This window comes from Rhinichthys klamathensis, unplaced genomic scaffold (assembly GCF_029890125.1).
Source record: "Rhinichthys klamathensis goyatoka isolate OS25496 unplaced genomic scaffold, OSU_Roscu_1.1 h1tg000229l_1, whole genome shotgun sequence".
Lineage (NCBI taxonomy): Eukaryota > Metazoa > Chordata > Actinopteri > Cypriniformes > Leuciscidae > Rhinichthys > Rhinichthys klamathensis.
In genome coordinates, this window is record NW_026606753.1 from 2,774,134 (window position 1) to 2,789,042 (window position 14,909).

General features: G+C 36.7%; 2 protein-coding genes across 2 annotated transcripts; one reads left to right on the forward strand and one right to left on the reverse strand.

Annotated features, from left to right (window-relative positions):
* Nucleotides 1–308: 308 nt before the first annotated feature.
* mtap (methylthioadenosine phosphorylase) lies at nucleotides 309–11,122 on the forward strand. Its single transcript, XM_056265128.1, has 8 exons — nucleotides 309–438; nucleotides 1,933–2,019; nucleotides 2,249–2,307; nucleotides 2,448–2,615; nucleotides 8,462–8,564; nucleotides 8,646–8,885; nucleotides 10,675–10,797; nucleotides 10,943–11,122. Exons 1-8 carry the CDS (start codon nucleotides 415–417, stop codon nucleotides 10,979–10,981), a joined length of 843 nt encoding a protein of 280 aa, XP_056121103.1. The 5' UTR covers nucleotides 309–414; the 3' UTR covers nucleotides 10,982–11,122.
* A 1,795-nt stretch (nucleotides 11,123–12,917) lies between these two features.
* cdkn2a/b (cyclin-dependent kinase inhibitor 2A/B (p15, inhibits CDK4)) lies at nucleotides 12,918–14,909 on the reverse strand. The gene is made up of 2 exons (XM_056265131.1): nucleotides 14,653–14,909; nucleotides 12,918–13,183 (listed from the first exon to the last, which is right to left on the reverse strand). Exons 1-2 carry the CDS (start codon nucleotides 14,782–14,784, stop codon nucleotides 12,932–12,934), a joined length of 384 nt encoding a protein of 127 aa, XP_056121106.1. The 5' UTR covers nucleotides 14,785–14,909; the 3' UTR covers nucleotides 12,918–12,931.

Genomic DNA, 14,909 nt, shown 5'->3' on the forward strand with positions numbered 1-14,909 from the left:
GCTGAGACATTTCATTTTGTATTTTGTACACATCACATTATTTCATAAACTTTTTTTTTTTTACATTTCATTATTTAATTTACAAGTTTTCATGATGGCATTTTAGTGGACTAATTATGCACCATATTCTCTGAGACATTTTATGGATTATAGTGTTACCAAAAACAAAACAAAAATAAGTTTCAGTGCTTAAATTACATCCCATAACACAAAGTCTAACAGTAGCGTTAAACTGTAGTTGTTTTATGGTTATCTTCTCTTGGATCCACTCTTGTGGGGTTCGAGATTATTTCATTACCTGGGTTTAGTTGAATCACAGTAGGCGGCGCTACTGCGCTTGTTTCGCTTGCGCAGCGCCATAAAACAAGCAAGAACAAGTAGGAAGCTGATGTTATAGCTTATTGCTGCAAGAAAATGGCATCGGACAGTCACATAAAGGTAAATTGAATATTATCATCATGAAATATGACACGTGAGTTATGTAAGAAAATAGTTTAGGGGAGTGGTACTTTTCACGTCAACACTCGAAAGAACCAAATGTTGCATACTTGGCTTCTGAAATGAACATTAACTTTATAATAATATCTATGTGTTGTAATCGTTAGAATAGAGCACTTTCCTTCCAATGTCAGCAACCCGTTTCGCTCTTGATGAGAGATTCATCATGCCCGTTTCGCGCATGATGAAAACCTGATATAACAACATGCTTTACGGTTAAATAGTTTTGTTTCCTGGTTCATGATAGAGAGACCAACGAGAGTGTTCCTTGTTTTTTGGCAGTGACATAAATTTTGTATTTCGCAAAGTTTGCTACTTCAGTATTTGTAAAAAAAAAAAAAAAAAAATCCCCACATGTTTCCATGGTACACTGTAAAACAAAGGTAAGGATTTCATAAGTTAAAAACATTGAATATATGCAAAGAGTCAATATTTACTGTGTTGACCCTTTTTCTTCATAACCTCTGCCATTTTTCAGAAAGGCCCGGTTCTTGCCAGCTATAGAAGGGTGGGCTGGCAGATATGGTCGGTGGGCAAATGAGGGGAAATTTGTTTGGAAAATGTATTTATTTATTAGATAGTTATTTAGTGCACTTGGGTGCACATGTTAATTGATTGATGTTTGTGGGTCAGTAAATCAAGCCAGTGACTAAACTGTCAGTTTCACATCGTTTCTCTTAGTAGCGTGAAAATAATCTGTTGTTTAAATTGTGATTAAATTATATACAGAAAACAATCAAAGAATGCTCCCTTTATAATCACTGGAGCTGTCATTCATACAGCACAAGTTTATCATTGTTCTGGACTCTCACCAAAACTCCCATTATAATCAGTGATGCTGTCTACACTGCACAATGAATCTCTTATTTACATAGTGTTTGCACTGTTAGTTATGATGAAAGCATTCGTGAGAGTGCAGAAATCGAGTTGCATTGACGAGATCACTGCATTTAATGCGCTCAACAGACATGTCGTCTATCATCGGCTACATTGCTCATAGTCATCACTGCATCCTTTCATGCCACGGGAGTAGATCTAAATATTATGCTATAATCAACACTTTTCACGATTTGTTTATCTCGACAGCTGTAATAGTAAAAACTTAGTTAAGTTTTCGAGAGAGATCCTCATGTAATACTTATTTCATATGCAAAGATGTTAGTGATAGCAGTGGGCATTTACATTAAAGTCTCACAGCGGACACGCCCCTTCCAACAGAGCATTCAAATCAGAAGGCTAAAATCATGGTAGATCAGAGCTTTTATTTCTAAATTATGACATTTTTTGACAATGTAAAAATCATACTAACATTTTAAGTTCACCTCAGTAAATATAAAAAAATGCATTTCATGACCCCTTTAATTGAAACAAACAACTGCAGACACCATCCCACCTTTAGATATGTCTATAATACAGCATCTCATGTTCTTATAGATAGGAATAATTGGTGGATCTGGTCTTGATGATCCAGATATCCTGGAGGAAAGAACAGAACGATATGTAGTCACACCATTTGGAAAGGTGAGTGTCTCTGCATCGTGTCTGCTGTGCTTTCTAACATGCGTGTTTATAAGAGAGCATATTTGGAAATGAATATATCCATTTGCTTTAATTGAACTGAGAAGTTGAAAAAAAAATGACAAATTATTAGGATTTTGCTTTTAAATCATGTGGTAACCATAGTATATCACAGATGGGCATAGCCAGAAGTTTTATTTATTGACACTCATTTCCTCCTCTCTTTTGACAGCCATCTGATGCGCTAATTTTGGGCAAAATAAAGAATGTTGAATGTGTCCTTCTTGCAAGGTGATTACACTGGCATGTATATACAATACATTTGCTTTGACTTTTACTTGAAATGCCTGCTGGTTTTATATTTATGAAGGATAAAAGTCTAATGTACAACCCCCCCCCCCCCCCCCCCCCCCTCCTCCTCCTCTTACAAGGCATGGGAGACAACACACCATCATGCCCACCAATGTAAATTACCAGGCCAATATTTGGGCATTGAAGGAAGAGGGCTGCACTCACCTGCTAGTCACCACAGCATGCGGTTCTCTCAGAGAGGACATCCAGCCTGGGGACATTGTTTTGATTGACCAGTTTATTGATAGGTAAGTATTAATTTGTCTATAATCATTTGACATTACACTTTTAATTTCACCCTCACTTAAAATAATATTTTAAAGACAAAAGAGGTGGAGGAAATACAAAGCTACTAAACAATACTGAATGCAGCTAACACTGAGACATCCTTTGACCTTTGTTGAAGGTACTAGAGTCGACTACCATACTAGAGCTATTCAAAGTCAAGGAATCGACTCCTCATCCAGACACAATATTAAAACTGATATCGCTAAACAAATTTAAAGGGGTCATATAATGGTACATGCACTTTTTCAAGTTGATTGTACTGAAATGTGTGTTGGCAGTGCCTGTACACAACCATCATATAATGATAAAAATCCATCCAGTGTTTTTGTTTTAATCTCCTTATATGTTTTCCCCTGCCTCAAATCGAGCCGTTCGACCGTGTGACGTCACACGGTCGGACGCCCCTCCCGCGATTGTTGAATGACAGCCGGGTTTCAACACAGAACCGCCCTCGCTCGTGAGCCAGCTGTCAATCATAGTCCGCGCGGACCGGCGCGGTCATTGTTGATAAGCTGGAGCACTGTCTATGAGCAGAATGGCGTCTAAGCGATTGTGGTGTTCTGTTCTTGGGTGTAATAACGAACACAGCAGTCATTTTAATGTTCCCAAATCCGAACCGCTGAAGACGCAGTGGCTGAGTTTTGTTTTCGAAGGGAATATTCCCCACGAGCAACGTCAATGCTCTCATGTTTGCGCGAATCATTTCTCAGCAGACTGCTTTATAAACGAGGGTCAGTATAAAGCTGGTTTTGCTAAGAAGCTACTCCTGAATAAAGGATCGGTACCAGCTATTCGTGTTCCTGCTGAACCTCTAGAACAACTGAAGTGAGTGTAACGTTTTATTAACCTTTATATTAATATTTATATCTTTGCAAATCGCTTGCATGCTTCACGATGAATGAGTCTAAGGTTTACACTGAGGGTATATTACGGCATGTTTTCTATGTACGACATTCTCAATATAATTCATAATCCCACGTTTATAATGAACAACGCGTTATGGTTATTGTGTTACAAACGTGTATGCACAGAACAGAGGGGCGGAGTGAGCACAGCTCATGATCATTTAAAGGCATATGCACTGAAACGGCGTGCTGAAAACAGAGCTGTTTTTGACCAGGTAAAATAACTGTTTTCTTACAATACTAATGAGAATTTTTAATTAAAGTATATTACAAACTTTTAATTTGTAATTTTTTTGACTTCGCTAAAGCATGAAAATACCATAATATGTTTGCAGATATTTAGGAAACCTGCTAAGTTCACATAACGTTTCTCTGAAAAACAATGCTACAGCCAGTTATTTTACTTTGAAATATGTGTTCTGTGTTTGAATGTCTGTTTTTGTTTTGGTCTGTGTGATTCCGCCCACTGCCAATTTACCCAATAGTATTTCAACACCCCGGGTTGCCAGTAGGTGGAAAACACAGCGTTTTGCAGCCATGAAAGCCAGCAAACGAACTTGGTCAGAGATCGCAGATTCTACCCGACCTAAAAAGCTAATCTAAATGATCATCAACTTGCATTGTAAGTCTCCTCGCCTTCCATTGTCAATTGCGCTCGCTCCTGTTGCGTGTCCTCAATCTGGCAACCCGGTTCCCCTGCCAAATGGTTCCCCTAGGAACGTTTTCCTGGTTTTGCATTCGCACCGCCAGTAGGAACTCTGAAGTGATGTAAGCTGCGCTTGTTGTTGTGACTTTTATTTTAACGTTGCGTGTTAAAATAAAGGTGGTGTGGCGGACCTTTATTTTGATGGCTCTGAGAACGCCAAGACTATTCCTTTGGCATGGTCACATCATGCGTCTCATAATAATAATAATAAACAACCCCTGCAAACACAATTGGATAAAACACAGGCTATATCTTTTCCTTTCAAGGCTGAGTTTTGTCAGAACATGAACACTACCGTCCACACGTGCACAGAGCACTGATATAAACTTTTATACCTGATTCATTCTCATAGTTAAAATATAGTGGTCAATGGTGCAATAAATCCTAAAAAGAATTACACATGCTAAGTATGCATAGCCTATGTGTTAGTGGATTCATGTAGTTTGTTATTGACCTTCATGAGTTTTCTCATACAGCTAGATAAGAAGAGCAGAATAAAATTAATAAGTTCAAACAGACAATTCTTGATTTGAAGTTTGGCACTCTTTCTCTTTTTTTTTTTTTTTGCCCTATCACATATTTTATTAATTATCATTAATTATTAGGTATCATTTGAAAGCCTACACCTTTTCATCCTGCATGTGGGCAGTGTCAAAATTTACTGTGCTATTTTACAATCAAAACTAACATAACCTTAAAGTCTTAAAGGGGTCATATAATGCCATTTTTGTACAAGCTAATATGATTCTTTAGGGTCTAAATTAAAAGTTTGTAATATACTTTAATTAAAAATTCTCATTAGTATTGTAAGAAAACACTTATTTTACCTGGTCAAAAACAGCTCTGTTTTCAGCACGCCGTTTCAGTGCATATGACTTTAAATGATAATGAGCTTTGCTCACCCCGCCTCTCTGTTCTGTGCATACACCATTTGTAACACAATAACCATAACGCGTTGTTCAGTATAAACGTGGGATTATGAATTATATTGAGAACGTCATACATAGAAAACATGCCGTAATGTACCCTGAGTGTAAACCTTAGACGCATTCATTGTGAAGCGTGCAGCTAGCGATTTGCAAAGATTAATATATTAATATAAAGTTTAATAAAACGTTACACTCACTTCCGTTCTTCTGGAGATTCAGCAGGAACACGAATATCTGGTACCGATCCTTTTTTCATGAGCAGCTTCTTAGCAAATCCAGCTTTATACTGACCCTCGTTTATAAAGCAGTCTGGTGAGAAATGATTCACGCAAACATGAGAGCATTGACGTTGCTCGTGGGGAATATTCCCTTCGAAAACAAACTCAGCCACTGCGTCTTCAGCGGTTCGGATTTAGGAACATTAAAATGACTGCTGTGTTCGTTATTACACCCAAGAACAGAACACCACAATCGCTTAGACGCCATTCTGCTCATAGACAGTGCTCCAGCATATCAACACTGACCGCGCCGGTCCGCGCAGACTATGATTGACAGCTGGCTCACGAGCGAGGGCGGGTCTGTGTTGAAACGCTCCTGTCAATCAACAATCGTGGGAGGGGCTTCCGACCGTGTGACGTCACACGGTCGAACGGCTTGATTTGAGGCAGGGGAAAACATATAAGGAGATTAAAACAAAAACACTGGATGGATTTTTATCATTTTATGATGGTTGTGTACAGGCACTGCCAACACACATTTCAGTACAATCAACTTGTAAAAGTGCATGTACCATTATATGACCCCTTTAACCTAATCTTAACAAAACACATCATCTGAGACTCAAGGTTTAATATTTGGTGATTGGTTTGTGAAAGAACAAAGAAGTGACTTTGTGGCAAAAATGTATTCATTTGTGACAGGAGAAAACATTAAACAAAATCTCTCCTAAAAATCTCTTGGGAACTTCAATTTTTGAAATCAACTTCATATTTGGAACACAACTTGGTTATACATATGGCTTTGATTTTATAGCCTTTTTAGATTAAAAATTATTTGGTAAATATATATTTAAAATAAAATAAATGTTTAGTACAGTATATTTGCTTTACAATAAATAATTTCATTTTTCTTGAGACCAACCTTAGGTCTGTATTCCAAAGCATTCATCAATTACAACCATTTAAGTCTGGATAGTACATTTTCACATCTATACTCAAAGCGGGTTGACAGTTAAGGAGTTAAGAAAACTATGATTTCCAATTCATTACATAATACAAGAAGAGGAATCCACCCCCTTCAGTGATCCCTGGGAAACTAGTCAAATCAAATCTTTTATTAAACATTAATATTCAGGGAAGACAGTATATTTTTATTTGCTTTTGAGTGATCTGGCCTAAAGACATGTTCCTCTGTCTTTTAGAAAGTCTTTACTTTCATTGGCCCATTGTGTCATGCATAGTGAAATAATGTCAAATGTAGGCCAAACTGCTTTAACCCTTTTGCCCATGTCAAAAACTAGTATTAATATTTAAACAACTGGGATGGTGGTCACTGGTAATGTTTCTGTTTTGAACTTGTTAAGTTACCACGGCAATAAATGCCAGTTAAAACCAATCCACCTTTTTGAGACCGAAAGTATGATCAAACTAAACTCAAACTTACCTGGGTAGCCACGGAAACCAAAACACTGTAACAAAACTGCTTAAAGGGGTCATATAATGGTACATGCACTTTTACAAGTTGATTGTACTGAAATCATTTCTCACCAGACTGCTTTAAACGAGGGTCAGTATAAAGCTGGTTTTGCTAAGAAGCTGAATAGTTGGTACCGATCCTTTATTCAGGAGCAGCTTCTTAGCAAAACCAGCTTTATACTGACCCTCGTTTATAAAGCAGTCTGGTGAGAAATGATTCGCGCAAACATGAAACCATTGACGTTGCTTGTGGGGAATATTCCCTTCGAAAACAAAACTCAGGCACTGTGTCTTCAGCGGTTCGGATTTAGGAACATTAAAATGACTGCTGTGTTCGTTATTACACCCAAGAACAGAACAGCACAATTGCTTTGACGCCATTCTGCTCATAGACAGTGCTCCAGCATATCAACAATGACCGCGTCGGTCCGCGCAGACTATGATTGACAGCTCGCTCACAAGCGAGGGCAGGTCTGTGTTGAAATGCTGCTGTCAATCAACAATTGTGGGAGGGGCGTCCGACCGTGTGACGTCACACGGTCGAACGGCTTGATTTGAGACGGGAAAACATATAAGGAGATTAAAAAAAAAACACTGGATGGATTTTTATCATTATATGATGGTTGTGTACAGGCACTGCCAACACACATTTCAGTACAATCAACTTGTAAAAGTGCATGTATCATTATATGACCCCTTTAAGGGGTCTTATATACACATGCGATTTATTTACTTGCTGTTTAAGTTAACAGACATAACTGACTGTGTTTATGTGAACTTTGTGTGCTTTTGACATAACTGTGTATTTGGCATTTAAGCGCAATACCACGTGAAAGAGAACTTAGTTTAATACTCATGGGACCCATCGACTGACATCCAGCTTTCTGTGTGCGTGCTTTAGATGTGGGTGCTCAGAAAACCATATCAGAAGTTTAGACTGATATGGCTTTAAAACGCATGCAGATAATAAACTTTCATGATGATGAAGAACATGTCACCTGAGCGTGACTGCGATAGAGATGATAATCAAAACCAAACAGAATTTTTTTTTTTTTTTTTGGCAGAGTAGCTGAGGCAGGAGCTGTAAAGGCTCTGCCCTCTTCTAGAAAGGGGTGGGGAGCAGCAGCTTATTTGCATTTAAAGAGACATGCATTCAAAATGGACAGTTACAACATGGTATAAATAAATTATCTTTGGGTAATTTTGAGACACATTCTGGGGACACCTGAGACTAATATTACATCTTGTAAAAAGCACAATAGGTCCCCTTTAAAATCCTGCCGTTGGTGGTGTTGGACTGTTTTGTCATACATCGAACTTTAAACTCATTGTTGCCACCGTGTTAATTGTTGAAGCAAAGATTAGCCTGTATGGTGATTAGAACCGCCTTGAACTTGAGGACATGAGTATAGACAAAATGGTGTGTCAAGTGTACCTGACGATACTTCTCGTCTGGTGTAAAACTCTTTATTGTTCCTCACAACTCACCTTATCAGTATGCATATTCTTTTTCATTTTCATTTCCTTTTCTTAATTCCATGCCAAAATGTCCCACACCACCTTGAAATCAAGGACAACAAAACGTGTTCAGACATTCTATGACGGGCAGCCCACCAGCCCCCCAGGTGTGTGTCATATCCCAATGGCTGAACCTTTCTGCAGCAAGACAAGAGAGGTTAGTGACATTTCCCAGCTCTCTGTCCTTATTGTTCATCTTATCTTATTCTCTTCACCTTTTTCTTACCTCCTCTTGTAGGTTCTCCTGGAGGTTGCCCAGGCACTTGGTGTGAAGTGTCATACTCGAGGGACAATGGTGACCATAGAGGGTCCTCGTTTCTCCTCTCGGGCAGAGAGCCTAATGTTCAGACAGTGGGGTGCTGATGTCATTAACATGTCCACAGTACCGGAGGTGGTTCTTGCCAAGGAGGCCGGGCTGTGCTATGCTAGTATTGCAATGGCAACTGATTATGACTGCTGGAAAGAGCACGAAGAGGCGGTGAGCAGATAGAAGCCTCTGTCTGAGTCTGTGTGTACCTGCTTAATCATATTCATATTTTTCAGGACATCCAGGAGTTCAATTATATTGGTGGTGTTGTACTATTTATTATATATTGTTTGTAAACAATATATAAATAAAGTAAATTATTTTTTTAATTGTAGAAATGCTGTAAGTTTTCTGTCAGCAGACCCCAGTTTGAAAGCCCCTGGGTTATAGCATTTATAATAATTAACTGTAAATTAAAAACCAGAAAAGTCATTAGAATGACCCCATTTAGATAAGTAAACTTCATTTGAATCAGTTGAGTTCAAGCCATTATTCCCTCTAAGCTGTGCACATGCACAGCTGCACGTTTCTGATGTTACTCCCACACAGAGTGGGATTGAATGGAATTGTTTTCAGTCTGGAATGGAAACTTAACTGAGTAATTCTGTGCCAAAATACACATTCAAAAGATTACAAATTTCAAGTGCAAAGTGTTACCAAACACTGCCTTATTAATAAACTACACAATGTAATGTTTGAGTAATTTAGTCATTTATTTTGGGTCAAAGGACGATTGATAAATATCTACAACCTTGGACCCACACAAACCCTGGTATTTCATTGGTTCTTATGTTTGTGGCAAATACTCACTCTAGAAACGTTGAGTTTTTTTATTTTTATTTTTTATCCGTTTTTTAATACTAGTCTGCTGCTTCTCTACAATTTAATTAGAGTGCCATAAATATAAGCATTCGTCTCTTGGTTACACATGCCACATAAAGGCCCTTCGTTATTAAAAAAGTTTTTATGGTTAATTTTCATTGCAACTAGACCATATGAGTTTTAACAGCGACAGTGTGTATACAATCTTTTGATGCCATGTCAGAGAAAGTCCATAATAAAGGCCAAATGTGCTGCTATTGTGTTCATTCAAAGTTATTTGTATCCTATTGGTTTAGAAGGATTGTTATAGGATATTCCTTTTTAAGTCAATAAACTCTCTACAGATTATAGTTTCCGATAGCCGGACAACCGGTTAGGCTTGTAGTTTGAAGCAATGTGTACTTCCCCTCGCAGTTCAGAGTCCTCCTTCCGAGTTCCTGCTGCTGACCTCTAGTTTTCACGCCCCACTTCACCACATCCTTCCGTCCCTGTCCTGTATTCTCATTCTCTCTCTGACTCATGCACAGACAATCATACACATTTTGCTGCCAGCCAATTAGTCAGTTCCTCTAAAGGAAAACATTGGTGATCAAAAACAGTCTACAGTTCAGTTTTCTTTCTTGATCACATGGATTTTTCTTGTTGCTGTCTTAATTTAGCAGGTTAACTATAGATCCTAGAATTTGAATGCACAATGTAGCTGTAGACAACTATGATTTACAAAGTCAGGCATTAGAGACAATAGACCATTTGTTGCTTGAGCATAAAATGTCTTCCGGATTCAGTTTTAACTTGTGACAGGTTATACATGACTCATGGCAACCTTATCTGCATTATCTGAGTGGCCACGGGCAAACGTGAGACTCATAGAGACTTAACAGTGTGATATGTTTATGGATTTTTTTTTTTTAAATGATTTTGTTTGTAGGTAACGTAGTTTTAAGTATAAATGTGATCATTTTAAGATCCGGATGCATTGCTCCTTCATATCTTATCGGTTAATGATCCTCTGTGGCTTGCTGGTCCATTAATAGCCATTTTGTTAATGTACCATTACTTTAGGTTTTCCTATATATTTTTATAAACCTGTATGTACCAAACTTAGCTCCATATTTTTTTTATTTTTTTTTTATTCTAGGTGAGTGTGGACAAAGTTCTAAAAACCATGAAGGAGAACGCAAACAAAGCTAGCAGCATCCTGCTCACAGCAATCCCACAGATCAGCCAGATGGACTGGGAGAGCACAATAAATGCACAAAAAGTGAGTTTAAAGCTCTTGAAATTAATAAATGACTGTTTTATTTTATTTTTAATATATGTAATTATAATAGATTTTTTTTTCTCTAAATCTGACATGTATGAAACTTTCCATGTCATAATTTGTTTTCCTTTCTGTTGTTGTCCAGTTGATGTCACAGTCTTCAGTAATGTTGCCCAAACATTAAAGTACTCTGCCATCAAGGAGTCACGAAGATGTGGTGTCCACAAATGCAATCATGTATCTGTAAACAAGTGTGTCATTGTTACTGCTATATTAACCTAAATAAAATAATAAATAAAAGGGGTTTGTTTGTCAGCCACACTGACAGGAATGTGCAGTTACCACTCTTTAAAATACAGTATTGTATTGTTGTTGTTTTTTTTGTAAACAATTAGACATAATGCATGGAGCATTGGTAGAGGGAATGGACAGGATATTTTTTGAATGATTTTTTTTCAGTGCCTTTTAAATGTAGTAAATATAGTAGTAGTGTATTTGGTTGTTTATATAGCTAAATACATTTCTCTCATAACCACAAATAAATGTATGCGTTTTTTTCCATTCATTTTGCCACATTTTAATGAGCAGTGCTGAAACTTCTCCATTTTGAGTCAGCAGTGCATTTGTTAATATTGTGCATTTGTCTATTTTTAACAAAAATTGTTAAACTGGTTGCTTGTCAGAAAAAGAAAAGAAAAAAACTTTTTCTGCAGTGTTTTTCCCTCAAGCAATCTTAACAGAAATATGTTCATTGTTTTTATAAATATGAATAATATTAGAAATAATATTTCTGCTTTCAAAATGGAGGCCTTCCTAATCTGACTTTGATTTAGTAGTTTCTGAACTTATTCTGTTTTTTCTGTTCTTTCCACGAGATTAGGTCAGCTTGCCAATACCTTGCAGAAATAATTTTACAAATAGAGATAGAGATAAACTCCCAAGTTAATAGGTAATTCTACAAATAACCAGACATTTTTGGTACTTTAAAAGTAATTCTCTATGCAAAATCCATCTTTAAAAAAATGACATGTTTTATGTTATTTATTTATTATTTAGTTATCTACATTTAGTTCTCTAACTCGTAGTGCCAGTATCTGTATTCCACACAGGTTATTTGCAGCCAGGAGAAAAAATTATGTAGGCAAAGCAAAAATGTCTGCAATCAAAATTATCAATAATAACAAACATTCCTTTCCGCACAAGCGAAATGTTTCTTTGGACTCTATAAAACCCAGTAAAACAGTGTATGCTTTAAAGAACAAAATAAAGAATTTAAGCTTCATAGAACACAAGATGCAAAGAGCGCTATAGGCTATTACAAAAAAAAAACTAGTCCAAGGCACTCCAGAATGGCTTTAACTTATTCTTATGGCTTATACTTGGGCTTTAATTTATGGCAATACAATTTTAAAAACATTCACATATGTAAAAGCTAAAAGGCTTTTTATATGTTTTTCTACATTATCGAGTGCATATTTGGCCTCGTTTAAAAAAAAAAGATTTTAAGCTTGCATGGTTGAGTAGGCCTAGTTTTATTCAAGCTTATTCATAAAATATAGTAAATCAAACGAAAATATCTTTACAAAAAAAAAAAAGAGAGAGAGAACTGACGAAACGGCTCACCAAAATGTTGCCTAGCGGCTACATCTCGCGTTATTATTGCATTGTGATGCTGCTCAAAACGGACGACTTGATTTCGTTATATTTCATCGATTCGATTCCTTATAGCCACATCATTCATTACCATGCCTAAGTTAAAAACAAATATTTTAGTCTAGTAAATAATTTGTATCAGCTACGCCGCCTCTACAGTTTAGTAGGCTAACATCGTTATGCTTCAGACTGAATTAAGTTTGGGTTTCTTATATACCAAACATAATGCGGAGATGCTGTTGCCTATTCAAAAATGAAGAACAAAAAATTCTCAACGAAAACATAGCCTATAGGCTACTTAAAATGTTGAGCCTAAACTGCAAGTATCCACAGTCAGTAGACTAGCCTAATAAATCACAATTAAAGTGCATTAACAAACTGCGCTCATTCCTTTACTTTTTAAAATAGCCTAGGGCCTATATATAGGCCTGTCATTTGTGGAAAAATAGGCTATATGTTAAGATAAAAAAAACTTTAGCTTTTAAAAACGACTAAGAAATTCAACCACGTCCACATGGTCAGCCTGCCGTGCCACATCCACAGGTCGTAAATTGCAGTGATCTGTTGCATTGGGATCAGCGTTAAAAAGGATTAAAAGCCGCACAGTGTCCATGAATCCGGCTCTGGCAGCATCGTGCAGAGGAGTGCTTCCTGTCCCGGGATCAGGCAGATTAGGATCCGCTCCATATTTCAGCAGCAGGTGAGCCAATGGTGTGTTACCCATCATCATCACCTGCGAAAAACGTGAAATGTTTTCGCTTTCAGAAAAAAACTACTCGTTGGCATATAACTGTTCCATTTAAAAGAAATGCATTATTTTAATCATTAAGGAACAGATTTTCTTTCGTGCAGTAAGAACATTGTAGGCTAATTGTAGGTTATTCTAATTTTTGCAGTAATAATGAAATAATTATCTCATGTTTTTATTAGCCTTTACTATTGTTTATCAGTTAAGTGCGTATGAGTAGCCTATGCGCACTTGTGATACATCTTTCGTTAAAAGATTAAAAGCGTAGGCTATCAATAAGCCTGACATGACACCTCAAGCAATACGGTGGTTTTACAGTTTCTGCATTTTTGCTGTCTGTTCATTTTAAGTTTAAGAAACTAGCCGACATCGTTTTACTTTGTAGGCACTTTATTTTGACCCCTCCAGCTTTTTTTTTTTTTAATCCTGTAGGCTACAGAATGTAGGCTACCTATTGCAACATGGAATGAGCTGTATAACACCATCAGTTGAACCGACTAGAAATTAGTAACGAAATTATAGCCTGTACGTGACCACATTGTTAATAAAATGCTTTTAACGTCTGGTTTAAAATGTTTGCAGTTTGTGAGGGGGTAGTTAATTGTGATGGGGCTGGGGGGCTATTTATTTTGAATAAGCTAATAAAACTGGACATTAAATCCATGGCAGAATGTAAACGTCCAGGTTTTCTATTAGGCTACAACCCATCCTGGTAGTAGGTATTGGTTGGCTAAAAACAGCACTCTTTTGACATAATTTACACAGTTTAGGAATAGGATAAAAAAAAAAAAAAATCAAGTAGGATAAGTAGATTTAAGAATACTAAAATGTGACATCGAGACACTTTTTTGTTCTTTGAAGCACATGATTTTATATCGTCGTCCAGTTGCTAAAAATCTACCTTATAGCTATCTTACAATCAAGACAAATAAAACAGAAAAGTTTTTTTTTTTTTTTTTTTTACAATTTTTTTCTTCGAGTTTAAAAATAAAGGTCATTTACTGGTGCTATGTTAAAATATAAAGTGAAATAGGCTGTTAGGCTAGTGCTAAGATAGTATGAATATTCTTTATAGCCTAGGCTACTATACAAAACAAAAATACATCAATGACATTATTAAAAGTCATTAATGACAATAGGCCATATAGGCTATTATAAATGGCAAAAATATTTCCAGTTAGTCTATGTTAGGATAAATAGGCATTTTTAATACATAAATCAATAAGAAAATTAATTAATAGGCCTTAATTAATTCAAATTAAATCCCAGCCTATTAAACCAACTGCGAGAAATAATTAAGCAAAATCCTAAAGTGATATTCATTTTATGAAATAATTTGACCTTTCGCATACATTTAAATGCCTTCTGTTGTAGTGAAATAATATTGTGTAGCCTATGTGCAGTCCGTCTGATGTAGCCTATTAGGCTATTAATAGGACAAAAACGTTGCCTACCTGTATAGGCGTTCTTCCGAATTTATTAACGTTGTTGACATTCACTCTGTTAGAAAGTAAAAACTGAACACGGCAAGTGTTTCCAGTGGCGGCTGCTTTGGTCAGTTCATCCTCGGCATGCATCCTCATCATCAGTCCAATGAAGAATTTCACTCTGACAGGTAAAAGCAATGAGGACAATATGCGAAAATAATCACTGCATTTCAATCTTCCCTGTCACAGACATAAAATGTTCCACTGCGCTGCGTAAATGAGTT

Bases quoted from the DNA above. Each gene is read 5' to 3' on its own strand.
- mtap (XM_056265128.1), top strand. From the start codon at position 415: ATGGCATCGGACAGTCACATAAAG. The intron at 2,308-2,447 runs GTGATTACACTG...TCCTCTTACAAG, and splicing joins GAATGTGTCCTTCTTGCAAG to GCATGGGAGACAACACACCA. The intron at 10,798-10,942 runs GTGAGTTTAAAG...GTTGTTGTCCAG, and splicing joins GCACAATAAATGCACAAAAA to TTGATGTCACAGTCTTCAGT.
- cdkn2a/b (XM_056265131.1), bottom strand. From the start codon at position 14,784: ATGATGAGGATGCATGCCGAGGATGAACTGACCAAAGCAGCCGCCACT. The intron at 13,184-14,652 runs GTAGGCAACGTT...CGTTTTTCGCAG, and splicing joins TCGGAAGAACGCCTATACAG to GTGATGATGATGGGTAACAC.